The 16,540-nt window shown below is 47.4% G+C and overlaps 1 protein-coding gene across 1 annotated transcript in view; it reads right to left on the bottom strand.

Moving 5' to 3' along the window:
* The window catches only part of LOC309628861 (kalirin-like), a 258,727-nt gene extending 243,891 nt beyond the window's left edge, over positions 1 to 14,836 (bottom strand). The window contains exons 1-2 of the mRNA XM_082392348.1: positions 14,360 to 14,836; positions 13,856 to 14,328 (exon numbers count right to left, since the gene is read on the bottom strand). Coding sequence (XP_082248474.1) covers positions 13,856 to 13,928 — 73 coding nt within the window. The 5' untranslated portion in view covers positions 13,929 to 14,328; positions 14,360 to 14,836. The remainder of the gene's footprint in view (positions 1 to 13,855; positions 14,329 to 14,359) is intronic.
* Positions 14,837 to 16,540: the final 1,704 nt, after the last annotated feature.

The following is a 16,540-nucleotide window of genomic DNA, read 5'->3' as shown; positions in this document are numbered from 1 at the left end:
TGTCTAATTGTGACTGCAAATCTGGCTCCTAAGTCACTTAAAGGCATACAGCAAAAAAAGCCAAGAATGGCCTCTACCATTTATTTAAATGTCATTAATAAAAGCGTCTGTAAACATTGCACAGAAAATTAGCCTCCAGAGAACAGGACTGGCTGTTCTCCCTCCCTCCTGAGGATAAAAGCAGAAGAAACACCTTGATCCTATGACTGTCTCACAGTCACCTTTGAAAACGATCAAATAATGGGTGACCATTCTTGCTACTCTTTGGACCAAATAATGTCCCAGAACAAACACTGGTCCTCAGAAAAGCTGGTTTATAAATGTCCATCATTAGGAGAATGGTTAAATAAAATGTGGCACATCCACACAACAGAATGTAACACAACTCTCCAAACAAAGGAGGTAGAACATATGCACTGACGTGGAAAAATGTCCATGATTATAAAGTGATAAAAACAAATTGCAGAATAACAGGTATAGCATAATTCTCTTTTTTGTTAAAATATTAAAGAAATCTATGCATTTGTATAAACACATATTTGTATATGTAACAAGTACATACGTCCATTGAATTTATCTTAACATCAGGGAAAAGGAGGGAGAAAGAGCATTCACTTTTAACCATAGATCCTGTACTTCCATTTTGTGTAACTATTTCTTACAACAGTAAGTGTCAATGCCTTTACCCCTCCAGAAAAGCAACAAATCCTCTGTCTTCTTAACGTTACCCCATGTAAAGGGTACTGGCTTATGAATGACTCAGTTGCTCAATAGATAACGTGTATACTGATATAACATACATTTAAATTAATTGGGGAAAATGGTTTCATTTAGGAAAAAGTCTAAATGTCTAAATAAATGTTCTATGATGTATAAGAAAATCAAATCTCTCTAAATGAAACCTTATTTACCAGTTACTTAAATTATCTTTTAGCTTATAGACAGTAAACACATATTAAATGAATCAATGAATGAGTGAAATTCCCTTTCTGATTGACTTCCAATTAGCCATTTTTTCCTATACCAGTCTCCCCCTAACCCAACAAGACCATAAACTCTTCAGGAACAAGGACCATTTGTTATCCACCTTTAGCAGCCCCCTTAGTATCTGGCATAACACTGGGCACATTGCAGACACTCGGTCAATATTGATTAGTTGGTCCATTTGAATGTTTGAACTTCCCTATGTGGATTTTTGCAAAAGAAGGGTGCTTCTTTAGTTTTCCAGTGCCTATGGTATATTTGTAAACAAGCAATAAAAGGGATCCCCTCTAATTAATCCAGAATAAACAAGAGTTTTTCGCTATATTTCACAGTAAATATTGATTTCATAGGTCTTTTTGTTTAAGGTAGAACTGCCTGTCCACAAAAAAAAAAAAAAGATTCATTTCCTTAGCATAATGTTTAATTATAAAACTCCCAATGACCTACACACCAATAAATAGCTCTCTAAAAAAAAAATGTCACGGCAACAAATACTAATCAAGCAAGTATCTGCAAGGCACTAAATTCAGTGTTGAGAAGAAGACAGACAATTCCAAAGCAAAAGGTACAGCCTACTTGGGGAAACCAGACATGACCACTTTCCAAGGTAGGGCTTCCAAAATGTCTTGGAGTCATCAATGTTGAGTAAAGTTCTGGTAAGAGACTAGTGTCCAAACAAGTCTGGTGCACAACTCACCTCCACCTTGGACCTCTCATCCAAGTCACCAAATAAGGACTCAAGAATCCTCTGTTTTCACCTCTACTCCAGAGGCTCCAGGGCTGAGCAAGATGCAGAAGTCTGAACACCTAGCCCACTCTGAACTCAACTAGACAGATCATTCTTTAATGCAATTCTCACTCATTCTCCAGAGGATGGATCCAATCCGTCTCCTCTCTTCGCAGGATCTCAGCACCCCTCAGTCCTTCAGATGACCTTGGTTCCCAATCCCAGAGAAGACTGAGGTCAGTTTTCTTAATGAGCTTAATAAGGGCTCTACCATCTGACCTATACACGTGACCTGAAAACCACCTGGTCTTTTCCCATAGCCACAGAGGAAGAAGTACCCCTCCATCCCAGAGATAACCTCTTCGCCTGGGAATTCTCATCCTTTGCTGACTTTTGAAGAAGCTGGTGCCCATTCTGGTACCCCACCCCCACACATACCACCTTCTATCACCTTCAGTGTCTACCACTACTTCCTCCCATGATTTTTGCAAACATTCAAAGATTTTTCTCTCTCTTTAAAAAACAAAACAAAACTTCACTGGACCTGATAACCTTTAAAAAATTTTTATTGAAGTATAATTTGCATGCATAAAATTGCACATAAGTCTACAACTCACTGAAAGTGCACAAACAGATCTCACCTATCATCAAGAAACAGAAGAGTACCAGTACTCCCAAAATACCCCTTCAACTACCATCGTATTAGTCTCCTTACTTTTATTACCAAACCTCTTCAACAGTGGTCTATTCTCGTTTTCATCACCTCCTCATCTATTTCAGCATAAGCATCCCCTCTTCAGTGAATCCTCGCCACACGCATGCAGGTGAGGTTGTTGATCTTTCATTATGTTCTCAATGTACAGCATGCAATCCTTTGTTTGTGTGTCAGGCAACCCCACCAGACTGTTACTCTCCATGTGGGAAAGATGATTTCTAACTTGCTGGTGTAGCCCCAGTGCCTGGCACTTATTAGGTTCACAGCTGGTGTCTGATACTTGAATGAATGAATGCAAGCATGAATGAAGAGATCCACTCACTTAAATCTAGTGTTCACTGAAATTGATCAGTCTTTGTCCAGTTCTCATCAAAAGTAATCATGATATTTAGCTGTCAAAACTCAATGGCTAGGACCATGAAGAATGACTAGAAAATTATACTGTTCCAATAGTTGGTTAAGCATTCTATTTATATCCAAGTATTTGAGCCTGTTATGTGCCAGTGGACTGGGATACAGAGAAGAGACAACATCTTGCACCCACCCTACAAATTAAAGCTGTGACATCACTCCCAATGGCATTCTGTCCTTCCATGGCCACAGACCCAACATGGAGTCCTGCCAATCTTTTCCCCTAACTGCTCCTAGAGATACTCCTCCCTCTCCCCACAATCTCCTTTCCAGGAGAATAAGAAGTCAGAGACAGGAATCCCCCAGGAGCCCCAGACCCCTCCCCCAGTCCCCTTTTGTCACATCCAATTAACCATCTGCCAGTCTCCTGGGTCTCCCTCTAGGCCCACTGTCCAGCTGCCAACTGAACACTGTGTTTCCCCACCCCCATTCCCCATAGATGTCCATTGTCCCCAGGCTGCAGGGTAAGAGTGTAAAAGGCAAGGGGTGGAAACACATTCCCAGACCCTGTCTGCCATACCCTGGAATAACTGTAACTGCAAGCTTAAAAATCACATCCCTACCTAACTATGCACAAGGAAGGGAGGAAAGAAGGAAGGAAGCAAGGGAAGGAGGAAGGGAGGGAGGAAAGATGGGGAGGGTATCGCAGGGGAGGGGAGTGGAGAGGAGGAAGCAAGCTACTGAAGCATAATTTTCATGATTTGGAAAATCTATCTAGTAATATGATCATATATATAATATATACAATATAGTTTTACTACTAATATTATATATAGTCATATTCTATTACTAGTAATATCATCCCATTTCTATTACTATTTACAATATGAATATAACTATCACAATCTATAACTACCAAATCAAGTGATCCTGATAGGTAAGATTTTTTTTTTACCCATTTTACTCATGAGGAAACTGAAGCTCAGAGAGGCTGTACCTTGCACAAGGTCACACAGCTAGTAAGTTCCTGTTCTAAGACTCTATGATTCTGAAACTGAGCCATACCTAAGGAAACTCCCACCTCCTCCTGCTCTAGGAAATATAAACCCAGTCCCCCACAGCCCACCTTTTGGTAACAGGAGCCCCCGGATTCCTACTTCCATCCCCTAGAGGGCCATATAAGATGCCTCACTTGATGACAGTTCTTGGGTTTGCCCCTAAAATGAGAGCTGAAGGGAGTACTTTGGAGCCAAAGGAATGGGTGTGCTCATTGGCATCTTTCCTCTGGTGTGAAGGGTTCCTCTTCATGGAGAAAAATGGGAAAAAGGCTCCTCCATGACCCCTGGTCTGCTTCCTCTTTCTTCTAGAACCTCTAGAGGCATTAAGGAAACCGAAAATTCAAGAACAGGTCCCTCCCTCACAGAGACAGTGCCCGATGGCCAGGCATGACCCCTCCTCAGAAGGCTGCCCTTACACATTCTTGTCTGAGCCCTCCTCCTTCTGTCCTGTCCTCACTCACCCTCCACCCCACCCCTCAACTTGCCTTTCTGACTCACACTCTGTAGGAAGTGATTCTGCAGACCCCTCTACAGCCTGAAGCAAATCCCACCCCAGCCTGCTAAAGGAAGCCACTAGCACTTCTAAAAGGATTGCTATTTTGGGACCTCCCAGCCTTGCTTCCTAGCTTCTCTGTCCAAGGGGCCTTCTGGAGCCACACCAACCCAGCTCACCCATTTCACAGCTGCCTTCAGCTTGAACTATCCGCCCCAAGCACAGGACCACAAGCCCCCGAGTCTCCAAGCCAGCTGATGCTCTCTGTGCTGGGGCTGTTGACCAAGCACATTGTGCCCTCAGCAGAACTGCTGGCCAGCCTGCTACTTTACTGAAGTCCGCCTTCCCCCAGTCTCCTCCTCTGGCCAAGGCTCACCCCCCAGCTACCTGGAGATCCACCCTTACAGGCTCATCCAGGATCTTCTTCCTTCAACTGCTCCTCTTTTCTAAATATTCATTCCCTTCCCCAAGCCTGCCTTCTCCCTCCTCCCCACCGGTAGGTATTCACAGATCTTCCCTACCTAAAAAAATCCTCCCCTCAACTCTGCTACCCATCTCCAACTACCTTATTATTTTTAACCTTCCCTTCACAGCCAAACCTTTCCAAAGAATCATCTATATGCACTCCCACCACTTCCTCCCCATCCACTCACTCCCCATTTCCCTTGAAATTTGAATTCCACCTCCCATACACAAGTGAAACTGTTATTTCAAAGGTTACCAGTGATCTTCCAGTTTCCAGAACCCACAGGGTTTGCTCCGTCCCCCTCTCCCTCAACCTCTCTGCAGCATTAGACCCTATTGATGACCAGACTGTTTCCAAGCCCTGCTCTCTCCTGGTGCTCCTCCAGCCCTTCACGTGAGTCTACAGCTCTGTCCTTGGCCCTCTGCCCTTAAGTCTCTATATGTTTTTCATTTATTATCTCATCTATTCTGATAGCTCCAGACACAACTTGTTACGGATATCTCCCAAATCTATATTTCAGTCTCTGGCCTCCCTCCAAAGCTCCAGACTCCCTCTGCTATCTGCCTACTGAATCAACACCTCCCTAAGCTATTTCACTGACACCTGAAAAGCAACATGTCCCAAAGTAAATTCCCAAATCCTGCCTCTCCTCCTGCCTCCCCACAGCTGCTCCTCTTCTTCCTTAACTCCTAATTTTCATTTAAGGTACTTCCATCCTCCCCAGTCACCCAGCTCTAAGAGTTGGAGTAATCTTTGAGTCCTGACTCTTCCTTAACACCTCTACATCCAAGTTACCAAGTCCTATAGACGCTACATCCACGAGCTCCCTCATATCCATCCCCGCCTCCCCATTTCCACTGTGCCATCTCAAGTTCAGGCCCTCCTAACCTATCACAGTGGTCTCCCAATCCAACCCTGGCTAGCAGTTCCTCCCCCATTCCAACTGACCCTCTGCAGGGCTGCCAGATTTATCTTCCTCATCATGTCACCACCCCATTCAGAAACTTTTAGTGGCTCCTGAAAGCTAACTGCAGAAAGACCAAACTCCTTGGCCTGCCATTCGAAGCCCTTGATTATCTAGGAGTCCAATAAATGTTTAATAAATGAAACAGTCAATCAACTTGGTCCCTACCCCCTTCTGATTTTTATCTCCCATTGATCCTCCACCTGAATCCTCTAAGTCACACAAACTGGACCACTTACTGCCCCCAAATATGCCATGGATGGTCGTGCCTTTTTCTAACACTGTTCCAATACCTTCTGTCTTCCCCATCCAAATCCTACCCATCCTTCAGGTCTCAGCTCGAGAAGTAGCTACTTCCTTGAGAACACAGTTCATTTGTCACTTTTCACTCTCCTTGTTTATCCCTCATATCTGTGTTTTCTAGCTTATAACCAGCTCCCTTCTAATAATGCCAAGGGACAGAAGGGGAAGAGACGAAGCTAATTCTCCAACAGTTTCTTCTTTACTTCCCTGTATTAATTCCTCTGTTCTCCCAGCTAATTCTTTCTGTTCCCTCACTCCTCAGCAGACACGATTTCAAGCAGCTCTATTGATCCAACAGCCCTGTGGCTGTCAATCATTTCCTAGTTATTTTGCTGCCAGTCATTCACACTCAAAGGCGTGGCAGGAGGAGTCTGAACTGCACGCAGACAGAGGAGGAGCGGGAAGGGACTGATTCATTGCACCCACCTGAGGCTCAGTGGAAGCAAGAACCCCATTCTCGCTGGGCTCCTCCAGATGGCATGGGGCCATGTGGGCCAGGGTCTGGGGAACTGGCATTTATATACTTTTGTGGAGGAGGAGAGAACAGGAGTGCCCTGATTTGTTGTAAGGAGGGTGCCCCATCCAGTCCCCTTGGGAAACCAAATTGAGAAGGATTGAAAAATGTCCCATGAAGGTCAGATTAAATAAGATAATACTTGTCAGAGGTGGTACTTAGAGTAATAGAATGTTTGATTTGGAAGGAACTATCTACACATATTTGGATAGAATTGTACAACTTATAAAGACCTTTCACACACGGTATCTTATTTGAGTCTCTCAACAGCCCTATAAGGAAACTGGGTGGCGGGGCGCATTACCCTCATCTTACACAGATGTTACTCACTTGCCCATGTCATGCAGATAAGTAGAGAGCAAAGGGGAGGGTTCACCTCCTGCTCTCTTGCCTGACCTTTTTGGCCTCTTTCACAGGCTTTTTCTCCCTTTCCCACCCCTTAAATTCAAGTGCTCCCTGAGGGGGTATTGTAATTATATTCATTTTCCTTCCTGCTCTATATTCTTTCTTGCAATGATTTTATACACTCCCAGAGCACAGTACATGGCTGCACTAGGAACTCGATAAATATTTGTCAAATGATTAAATTAATGAATGAAAAAGAGCTGAGGCCCAGACCCTAGCCTTCTGATTCCACCCAGGCTCCTGCACACCATCGTGACGCCTCTCCAGCACCCCTCCCACCCCGTGTCAAAAACCCTGCACAGTACCCCTTCTGGAGACTCCCTCAGCCTCTGTGCCATCACATTCACTTAATAATAAAAACAACAGGAACAGCTAGTATTTCTTGTGCTCCTAATGTGGGTCAGAAACCACTAGATGCTTTTTACACGTTTTTCCTATTTAATCCTCTCAACCTGTGAAACAAGCATCCTTGGTCCCATTTTGCAGAAGACTGAGGATGACATAGATTATATAATTTACCCAAGATTCTGCCCCTGGTTAGTGCTGAGCCTATCTGATCCAAAGCCCATGGTCTTCTGGCTATAACCAGGGTTTCTCAGCCTCAGCACCACTGACATTTGGAGGCTGAAGAATTCCTGTCCTGTGCATTATAACATGTTTAGCAGCACCCTAGACCTCTACCCACTAGATGCCAGTACAACCCCCTCCCTGAGTTGACAACCCCAAAAAATGTCTCCAGACATTGCCAAATGTTTCTTGGAGGACAAAACTGCCTCCCGTTGAGAACCACTAGACTATACCATACTGCCCAACTCCAGAAATAAACTACCAAGTTCCAGAACCAGAAAGAACTTGGAAAAGTAAAAGTGTTCATTCTCCAACGTCTAAAAAGGACCTCTAGTTCACCTGTTCTAGTGTTTTATTGACACCGACAGTCAGGAATATTTTTTGTCACTTCTCACCTAATTTCTTTCTGTAGCTTCAGTTTATTCCAACACCTCTTCCATCCCCAAGGGATTATCAAATACAATTGGACAGAATGTGCCAATAATTGAGTTATTGATGATTGGTGGCACAAGGATAAAGCAAAGCTCCCCAAATATTATGGAGGTGTACCTAAATGTTGTTGATATGTTCTAAAATATATTAATGTAGAAATAGCCTTCCCTCTTCAGAACAACAAAGTCCTCTCAATACTCCATCAAAAGTTCTTGGGAAATGGCGTGACCAAAAGCCCAAATCATGATGGGTGTAAGTGGAGGAGAATCAAGAAGGAATGGTAAATACTGAATTAAGTGTTATGTTTACATTCTGGAGCATCAAACGCAACATCAAAAAGAGATGTTTTCCTTTGCTGCAAGAGAGAGCTCAGGAGGTAAAAGACTCTACCCCTTTTAGGTGCCTGGCAATGCCCAGACAGGGTGGTGATATTTACTCAAAAAACTGCACATCAACATAGGTTGTTATTCCAAGTCAGATCTGGACCTGACAATGTCCAGTTCTCTGTCTAGGTGGGATGGGGTTTTTGTCTGAGAGAAAAGTCTAAAGAGTTGTACACTGAATACCAATATATCACCACCTAAATTCAGCAACTGCTTATATTTTGCAGTGTTTGCTTTATCTATACAGGGGGGAGACGGTTTGTTTTGGTTTGATTTTGGTGAATCACAAGCTTTTTAAAAGATCTTTTAAAGAACAAATCACTTCATTGTATGAAAAGGATAAAAACAATACAATACCTCTGATGAAGTGAGACAATGAGTATAGACAAGTGAGTGTTTAAGGAATTCAGAGGAGAGAGTTGGTCTTGTGAGCTATGAAAGCTTCCAGAAGAATGTGGTGTTAAAGTCTTGAAGAATAAGTTGCATTTGTAGAGTAGGGGTGAAGGGGTGGATGATTCAAAGGGAACATGAGTCAAAGTGCCCTTGGACGGTGAGAAGAGCAGGCTGGCTCTGAGGTGTGAAGGACAGACTTGACCCTGAAGGCACCAGAAAGTCACTGTAGGTTCATAAACCAGGTGTGACGAAAGTAGTTCAATCTCCTTTAGGAAATGCAATCTGCCTGCAGATGCCAATTGGAGTGGGGGTGAGAGAGCAGATTCCAAGGGCCAAGAATAAAGGCTAGTGAGTCTATGAGCACCATAATGGGTCTCCTGGCCTAGGGCAGAGGCCCTGAGGGTGAACAGCATGGGCTCACTGTGAAAGATAATAGAGTTTGTTAGAAGAGTGAGGTTCCTCAGAGACAATATCAAGGTGCTAAATATCATGACTAGGAAAGGGAAGGCGCCACTTATAGGATTAAGGAAGACAAGAGGAGAAGCTAGTTTAGGGACTTGGAAAGACAGAGTTGAGTTTGAGGCTGACCAAAGTCCAAGTAACAGCAAACAGTCCAGTTAAAAATGTCTGGACTCACAAACCAAAGCTCAACAGAAAAAAGATATTTCCACATCAATCTCATTAAATTTATCCTCTGAATTTTCTTCCTTTGAGTCTTATAGAAGGAGGTTTCTCCTCTGCTCACCAAAGTCAAGATTTTACTTTCGCTTGGGAACCTCCTCTTGTCTCACCTCTTCAGGTATCTAACTCAAAAATCAACCAAGCATCTTCAGTTCTTCCTGCCCACAATCTCTCTGCCTTCCACATCCAAACCTGTTCTGACTCTCCGATCAAAAAATGAAAACCCCTTTTCTTGGTACTAACATGCCATCTGACTAGCACCCAAACTCTTTTTCCTTTCACTGGTAAACTCTGCAAGTAATTGATTCCTACCCACCACCCCAAATCCCTACTCTGAATGCCTCTTCTAATACTGTGCTCCCAAGAGCTCATAGTGGCTTTCTTTTTATCACATCCAGTGACACTTACCCAGCACTCCTCTTATTCAACCTGTCTGCAGCCTGTCATCACATCAGAACCCACGCTGACTCCCTGGGGTCTCCAGGATCAAGTCTCCTTTGCTGCCACTTCCTAAACAAGGGTTTCTCCCCCAAATTCTAACTTTAGCCCTCTCCTCTTCCCTCCACCCCCTCCCTCTGAGGGCTGATGCATTCACAAAGCTTCAGCTGCAGCGAGCCTTGATTCAGGAGGCTTCCAAGGCCACAATGCCAGCCCTAACCTCCCACCTGTGCTCCTGTCTGGAGTCCCATATCTCCCACAAACCAACTCCACCTGCATGCTCCTCAGTCACCTCTAATTTTCCACATCCAAAGCTAACAGCATTCTCCGCCCTGCAAAACCAGCTCCTGTCCTCAACCAGAGTGCTTCAGTCAGGACACTGTTGGTCCTCTACGCTTTTAACCCAGCTACTACCATTTTCTCGAGGGCTTAATTTTCTTTCCCCCCTACAACTAGTTTGTCAACAAATACCCACATTTCTGCCTTTGACAATGTCTCTCAGAGTGGTCTCTGAGTCCCCATCCTTTCTGCCACCAACCCAGACCAAGCCCCTCTCCCTCAGTTCCAGATCACTTTTGCATTTGGATCCTTTCTCTCTCTTTCCACTTCATCTATCATATGACCCCCAGATTAACCTTTCCAAATACCACTTTCTTCAGGACATGCCCTTGCTCAGGAGCCTAAAGTGACTCCCTATCAGTCCTGAATCAAATCCAATCTCCTCTCTTGGGCTCCCAAGATTCTCCCTATCTGGCCTTGCCCTACTTACCCAACCCTGTTTCCCATTCCTCCCTACCCTACACCTTCTACTCAGTCTTCCCAGGATCCTCAATGTCAATGCCTCAACCTCCCTGAGATTTTGCCCATGATCCTCTTCCCACCCTCCATCTCCCCTTCAAGGGCTACCCTCAGTTCCACTCCTCTGTAGTTCTGCCAACTTTTTATCTTATAGCACCATAATGTTCAGCAAGTAATTAATCTCTAATTGAGCAGTAATTGTCAATCTTCTTTTAAAAACTCTTGGAGGGTAGAAACCAATATTTCTTTTGTATCCCGTAGCACCCTGGACAGCAGAAGGGTCCTAGTAGAAGCTGAAAAGCCCTTGTTGGTTTTCTATTCCAATTGATTTCTATTCCCAGTTCTGAGTTCCCATATTTCCCCTCCTCTGCCTCATAACCATGATCAATAAAATTATTGTGACACACTCTCCCAGGCTTGGATCAGAGAATTCCCAGAAAGACGACACAGAATACACCAGTCTATAAGAATAATGGTGGGGGCAGGGGGTGTGCATGTGTGTTTCTTTCTGTCCGTGTACATGTATGGATGTAGGATTTGGGGAATGTCAAAAGAACTGAAATACCAAAATAATCAGAAGAGGACAAGTAAAGAACCAAAATGACAGAGTTATTCGAAACATGCCTAATGAGAGGCACAGTATGCCAGAGTTTTGACAAAGCAATTGCCAGTCTGGTCTTTGTGTATGCAAAATTATCCACCAGAAAGTAGGGGGTAACCCTGGCACTAGGGACTTTGAAAATGTGTTTGAAGCTTTTTCAATTGTTCAACTAAATAAATTTATAATCTGTCCAGCCTACCAGGTGTAGTGCTATGTTCCATAAAGATGGGGACTCAGAAGGAGACGGTTAAGAAATATGGTCTTTTCCAGGTTTAAGAATCCCCAGCAAAAGCCCAGGCTAGAGACTGGAAGGGGATAAGATCAGGAAGCAGAGCACAGAGGACCACTCAGGGTGGGTGGTGGTCCTAGACCCTACCACAAACAGTCTGCACCCCCTCTTACAACTTGTTACAGGTCGTCAGTCATTTCCAGCCTTATGCATTGAAGATTTCACCCTTCTCTGATTCAAAGTGCACCTCAGACCTAGGCCCCCCTCAACAAGGCTGCCTGAGGAGGAAGAATATCCCCAACAGGATTCCACAGGAGACGGACCCAGTCTGCTATTTACTCTGTGATTTGAGCCAGGGCTAGACAATGTAAGCCCCATGTTGTGTTTTGAAAGGCCCTGGGAAAAGTAACACATTGGACCATTATAGGCCATTAACACCATTAACACTGTGTGAATTCATTTGTCAGAAATTAGCAAGCCTCCAGAAACTGAGATCTGCTCCAAGGGCCTGAGACAGAGAATAGACAGGATCTAGTGTTTGGATGGTAGAAAAGGGGAAGGAGGAGTGGATGCCAAAAGATAAAAGTGGGTCCAGAAAGGGAAGGTGGGAAAGCTCACACTTCAAGAGTTTTCCCCAGAGCTAAGAAAAGGCAGAGTTTTGTGCCAGATGGGAGGCAAAGGGTGGATGGTAGGGGTGTCAATGAAGACGTCCTGGTGAATGTTTCCAGGTATCATTTAGCCCCCAGAACCTCTCCCCTAGGTAATAAACTAAGGTTATCAGGTCAGGCACCTCTTTAGAATTCATGCTTTGGTTCCTGGGCTGTGTGAGTGAGTGAGTGAGTGAGTGAGTGAGTGAGTGAGTGAGTGAGTGAATGAGTGTGTGTGTGTGTGTGTGTGTGAGAGAGAGAGAGAGAGTATGTGAGAGAGAGAGAAAGGGGGGGATGGAGAAGGTGTATATTAGAATCCACATCTGGGGAAAAGGAAGGAGGGAGGCAAGGTTGAGCCCTGAGAAGCAGGATAGGATAACAGGGGCTCCCTCTGCTTTCTCCAGGTCCTGGCATCAGCTCCTATCCTCCAGCTCTTTCCTCTTCAGACCAACTAGAAAATGAACATATGGGCTGACCAAGTCTTGACTTCTAAAGCCACAAGTCTCCCCAAAAAAGCACCCCATGCCTTCCCTCAGATGACCTCCAGGGCAAGGCAATGAGGTTAGGAAACAGATGGGTGCACAGGGAATCTTCAAAGCCAACCTGCTCTTTGACCCCCATCAGTTCACGTCCTCCAATCCAATTTACAGAAAGAGGGGAGATGCCCAGGGTCCCCATAACTTACTGGACTCTTTGGGAAAAAGATTCCAGACCACATGGTTCCAGACATGGAAGATGGGGAGCTCTACCTAAAGAGTTGGTGGAAGCCACAGGTAAAGAGGAGATGGAGAAACCCTGGTCATCAGAGAAACAGGGCCACAGGTGGTGGCAGATGAGGGTGGTCGGTTCTGCTCTGGGAAAGGGGCTGTGTAGCCAAGGAACAGGAGGATCTATAGACCTGGGGGCTGGGAGGTGGCAGGGGCCGAAAACAGCTGTTAAGGCAGATCTGGGGGGGGCGGTGCTCTACATACCACAGGCAAGCAAAGATTCAGTGGGTGTGTGTGAGGGGGACGCTAACTCACACTTCCAGGAATGAGTGATTCTTATGAAAAGCTCCTCCGTTCCCAGAACTGGAGAAGAGGAGGACAAGGAGGAGGTCCCAGGCGCCCACCGCCCTCCCTGCCGGGTCTGCCTCTTAAGTCTGAGACGCTGGTTCCCCACACGCACCAGGCACTACAGTCCTCGGGCCGCCCCGCTCCCGACTGTCAGTCTGCAGCCTGCGCGACTCCCGGTCCCCACTGTCCCTCTTTGCACATCGGGGCCGGGGGCCGCCGGCCGGAGAAGGGGTGCCGGCCCAGGGCGGCGGGAGCCGGGCTGACAGGCGCTGGGGGGAGGGGGGGAGCCGAGGGAGGGGCGGGGGACGCCGGTAGCGGGAGCGGCGCACTGCAAAGTGATCCAACATCGCCCCATCCCCGCGCTCCGGGAGAAGGCGGCCCGAAGGGACCGCCTCTCGCCTCCCCAACACAGACTCCCGCAAGTGGGGTGAACGCCGAGGGGCGCCGAGCTCCCAGCCCCCACCCCTCCCCAAAATGCAACCCTCATTGCCATAACAACAAGAATCTCGGCCACTCCAGCCCCGGCAACGAGGGGGACTGCCCCCCAACACGCACACGCCAGCAACAGCCCTCCTTCCCCAAACTTGTCCAAGACGCCGCATCCAGCGCAGCAGCCCCCCTCCCCAACCCCCCGAGCCCTGCCCAGCTTACCTGTCCGGAAAAAGGCGTCCACGTCCGAGTCGGCGGCTCCTCCTTCCTCCGCTGCCCCCTCCGGGGGGTTCATGACTGGGGGAGGGCGTCCGCGGGCAGCCGGGGGCCGGCGAAGCCTGGGGCCGAGGGCTGCTCGGCGCCCTGTGGGCGGAGGGCGCGGGGCACAGCGGCCGCGGCCGCAGACCCGGAGGACACCGGGCTTCAAGGGCGGGCGGCCGGCCGGGGCGGCAGGGCTAGGGCAGAGGACGCCGAGGCTCCCTCAGGCAGAGGCGCGCGGAGGGCTGGGGGCGCCTGCCGCCGGCTCCCCCATGGTCCCCCTTCTCCGGGGGCGCTGGCCGCCTGCGGTCTGGCCGGGGCCGGGGTACGAGCTGCCTGGGCGCCTGCTCTCCCTCAGCAGCGGCAGCTGGCTCTCCTCCTCGCCCGTCTGCCTGTCTCTATTGTTCAGCCCTGCTAGGCTCTCCTCTTTATTTTTCCTCCTCCCTCCCACCCTCCCTGTCTCTCTACCTCCTCCCTCCCTCGCTCGACCGCCCGCTCGCTCTCAGCCTCCCTCCCTCGCTCGCTCTCTGGCTCCCCCTCTGGCTCCCTCCGCCGCCGCCGCCGCCGCCGCCTCGCAACTCCTCCCCCGGCTCCCGCTCCTCCGTCCCAGCCAACAATGACCCGGGCAGCGCCGAGCTCAACTAAAGCTCTGGCCCGGGCCGGGGGCTCACCGCGGCCCCCCGGCGGCGCGGACGCCTCCCTCCCCCGCCTCCCCACGCCGGCCTCTCCGGGAGCCAAGCCCGGGCCCCGAGCTATTGTTCGCTGCTGTGCTAGGCCGGCTTCCTGAGCCCCGCAGGAAAAGCGCCGGCGAAGGAGGCGGCCGGGGAGGGGGCGGGGCCGCCGGGCGAGTCCCGGGCCACCGGGCGCACGCCGGGCTCGCCGTGGGGGCTCTGGCGCCCCAGCCCTGCGCGCTCAGCCTCGCCCCTCGCGCGGTCCGGGCTCCGGGCCCGGCGGCCGCCTCCTCCACCCCACCCCTTTCCCAGGTGTGTGAGGGCCCGCCCCCCCAAGCTGCGTGTCCCCCAAGCTGGGCTGATCCGTCCCTAGAGGCTGGACTTTTCCCCTCTCCTTCCCGACAGGCTCTCTCCAGTCTCCTTCACCTCCCGAGCCTTTCGCATTTCCTCACCAACTCTCCTTAGTTCCTTTCTTTTTTAGCTTTTCTCTTCCTTTTTCCCCTTTTCAGTGCCCCTTTAAACATCTCTGCCTGTCGCTGTGACTCTTTGTCCAGTTCATTCCTATTGCGATGTGTCCCTATCTTTCCCTCTGTGACTCTCTTCTGTCTCTCATTTGTCTCTGTCCTGCCTCGGTACTTGGCCCGTATCTCAGCGCTCCTCTTGGACAGCTGTCAAAACTCCCTAATCCCCAGGGCCTTCTCTGTTTTGTTCTTCTCCCTCTTGTGAATGGAAAGATCCAGTTGGCCAGGAGAAAGGAGGTGTTACAGCAAGCTGAATTTCAATTAAAGTGGGGTGTGGGGCTGGGGAGGAATGGGGAAGACCTCAAAAAAGAAAGCAGATGCTGTATGGGGTAATTAATGCAGTGATTGCATTGTGCCAATTGGTTTTTTAAGCAATAATTAAACAATAATTAGCCAGTATTCTGTTTATAGTCCTAGTGACTGCGAAGCTTACAAAACAGAGGCTCTTTAAACCTGAGTACTTAATGTGGTGTGTTGGGGGCTGTTGCTGCTGCCTCATCCAGCCAGATGGAGAGGCTGTGGCCTGACCTAGTGTGTTAAAACACACCTCATAGGAAAACCAGGTCCTAGTGTAAAACTGATGGCCTGCTACCCACCAGCCAGATTCTCCTGGATCTATCTTCGCTGACCACCTACTTGGTTCCATCTCTCTCCAGGTCAAAGCACCTGGAACCTTTCCAGATCTATTAACCGGCTAACTCTAACAGGAAACAGCATTAATTAAATATGTTTTTAGTGAACGCTTTCTAGTTCCCTGTACTCCTTACTTTCTTTACTGAATGTCACAATTTTTTTTCACCCATTGAAAAAAACAAGTACAGTTGCCTGTCTCCAATCTTGGCTACATGTATCAGACCCTGTTTCTTAAAAATTCATAGAGACTGTGACATCACAAGTTCATTGCCATGAGATCTAATTCATCTGGTCCTAATAGCCTGAACTGCCTTAAAGTAGCCAGATGCTCCCTTTCTTACCACCTTCCCTGACAATGAAAGTACTTCTCATTTGTCTTTTCTAAATTTTGCCTTCCCCTTTACCCTGAGCTGAAACCCTGGCCTGCACTCCCACACATGCACATGATGGCAGAGCTGCTACTAACTGGCACCCTTATGCAGATAGAGAACCAGAGGGCTGGCAAGAGCATTAGCTTATCCCAAATTCAGAAGAAACATAACATGTTTAAAGAAAGGTTCATATTAAATTTTCAAAAGATGTGGACCAGAATGGGGGAAAAACCTTATATAATGACACAGATTTTTTTGAGAGGAAATTCCTATTAAGATTTTAAATGTTTCTATTAAGCAATTTCTATTAAGATTTTAAATGTTCATAGCTATATTAATATCAGAAAAAGATTTCAGAGCAAAAACTTTTACTAGAGATAAAGAGGGACATTTCAATTCATCAACTGCACATAACAATCCTAAAATTTTTTGCATCTGGGAGAGTTTCAAAAT

The sequence above is a fragment of the Balaenoptera borealis genome (assembly GCF_965194805.1).
Source record: "Balaenoptera borealis genome assembly, chromosome: 5".
In the NCBI taxonomy this organism is placed as follows: Eukaryota; Metazoa; Chordata; class Mammalia; order Artiodactyla; family Balaenopteridae; genus Balaenoptera; species Balaenoptera borealis.
Note: the sequence above shows the minus strand (reverse complement) of the source record. Positions and strands in the feature narration are given on the sequence as shown.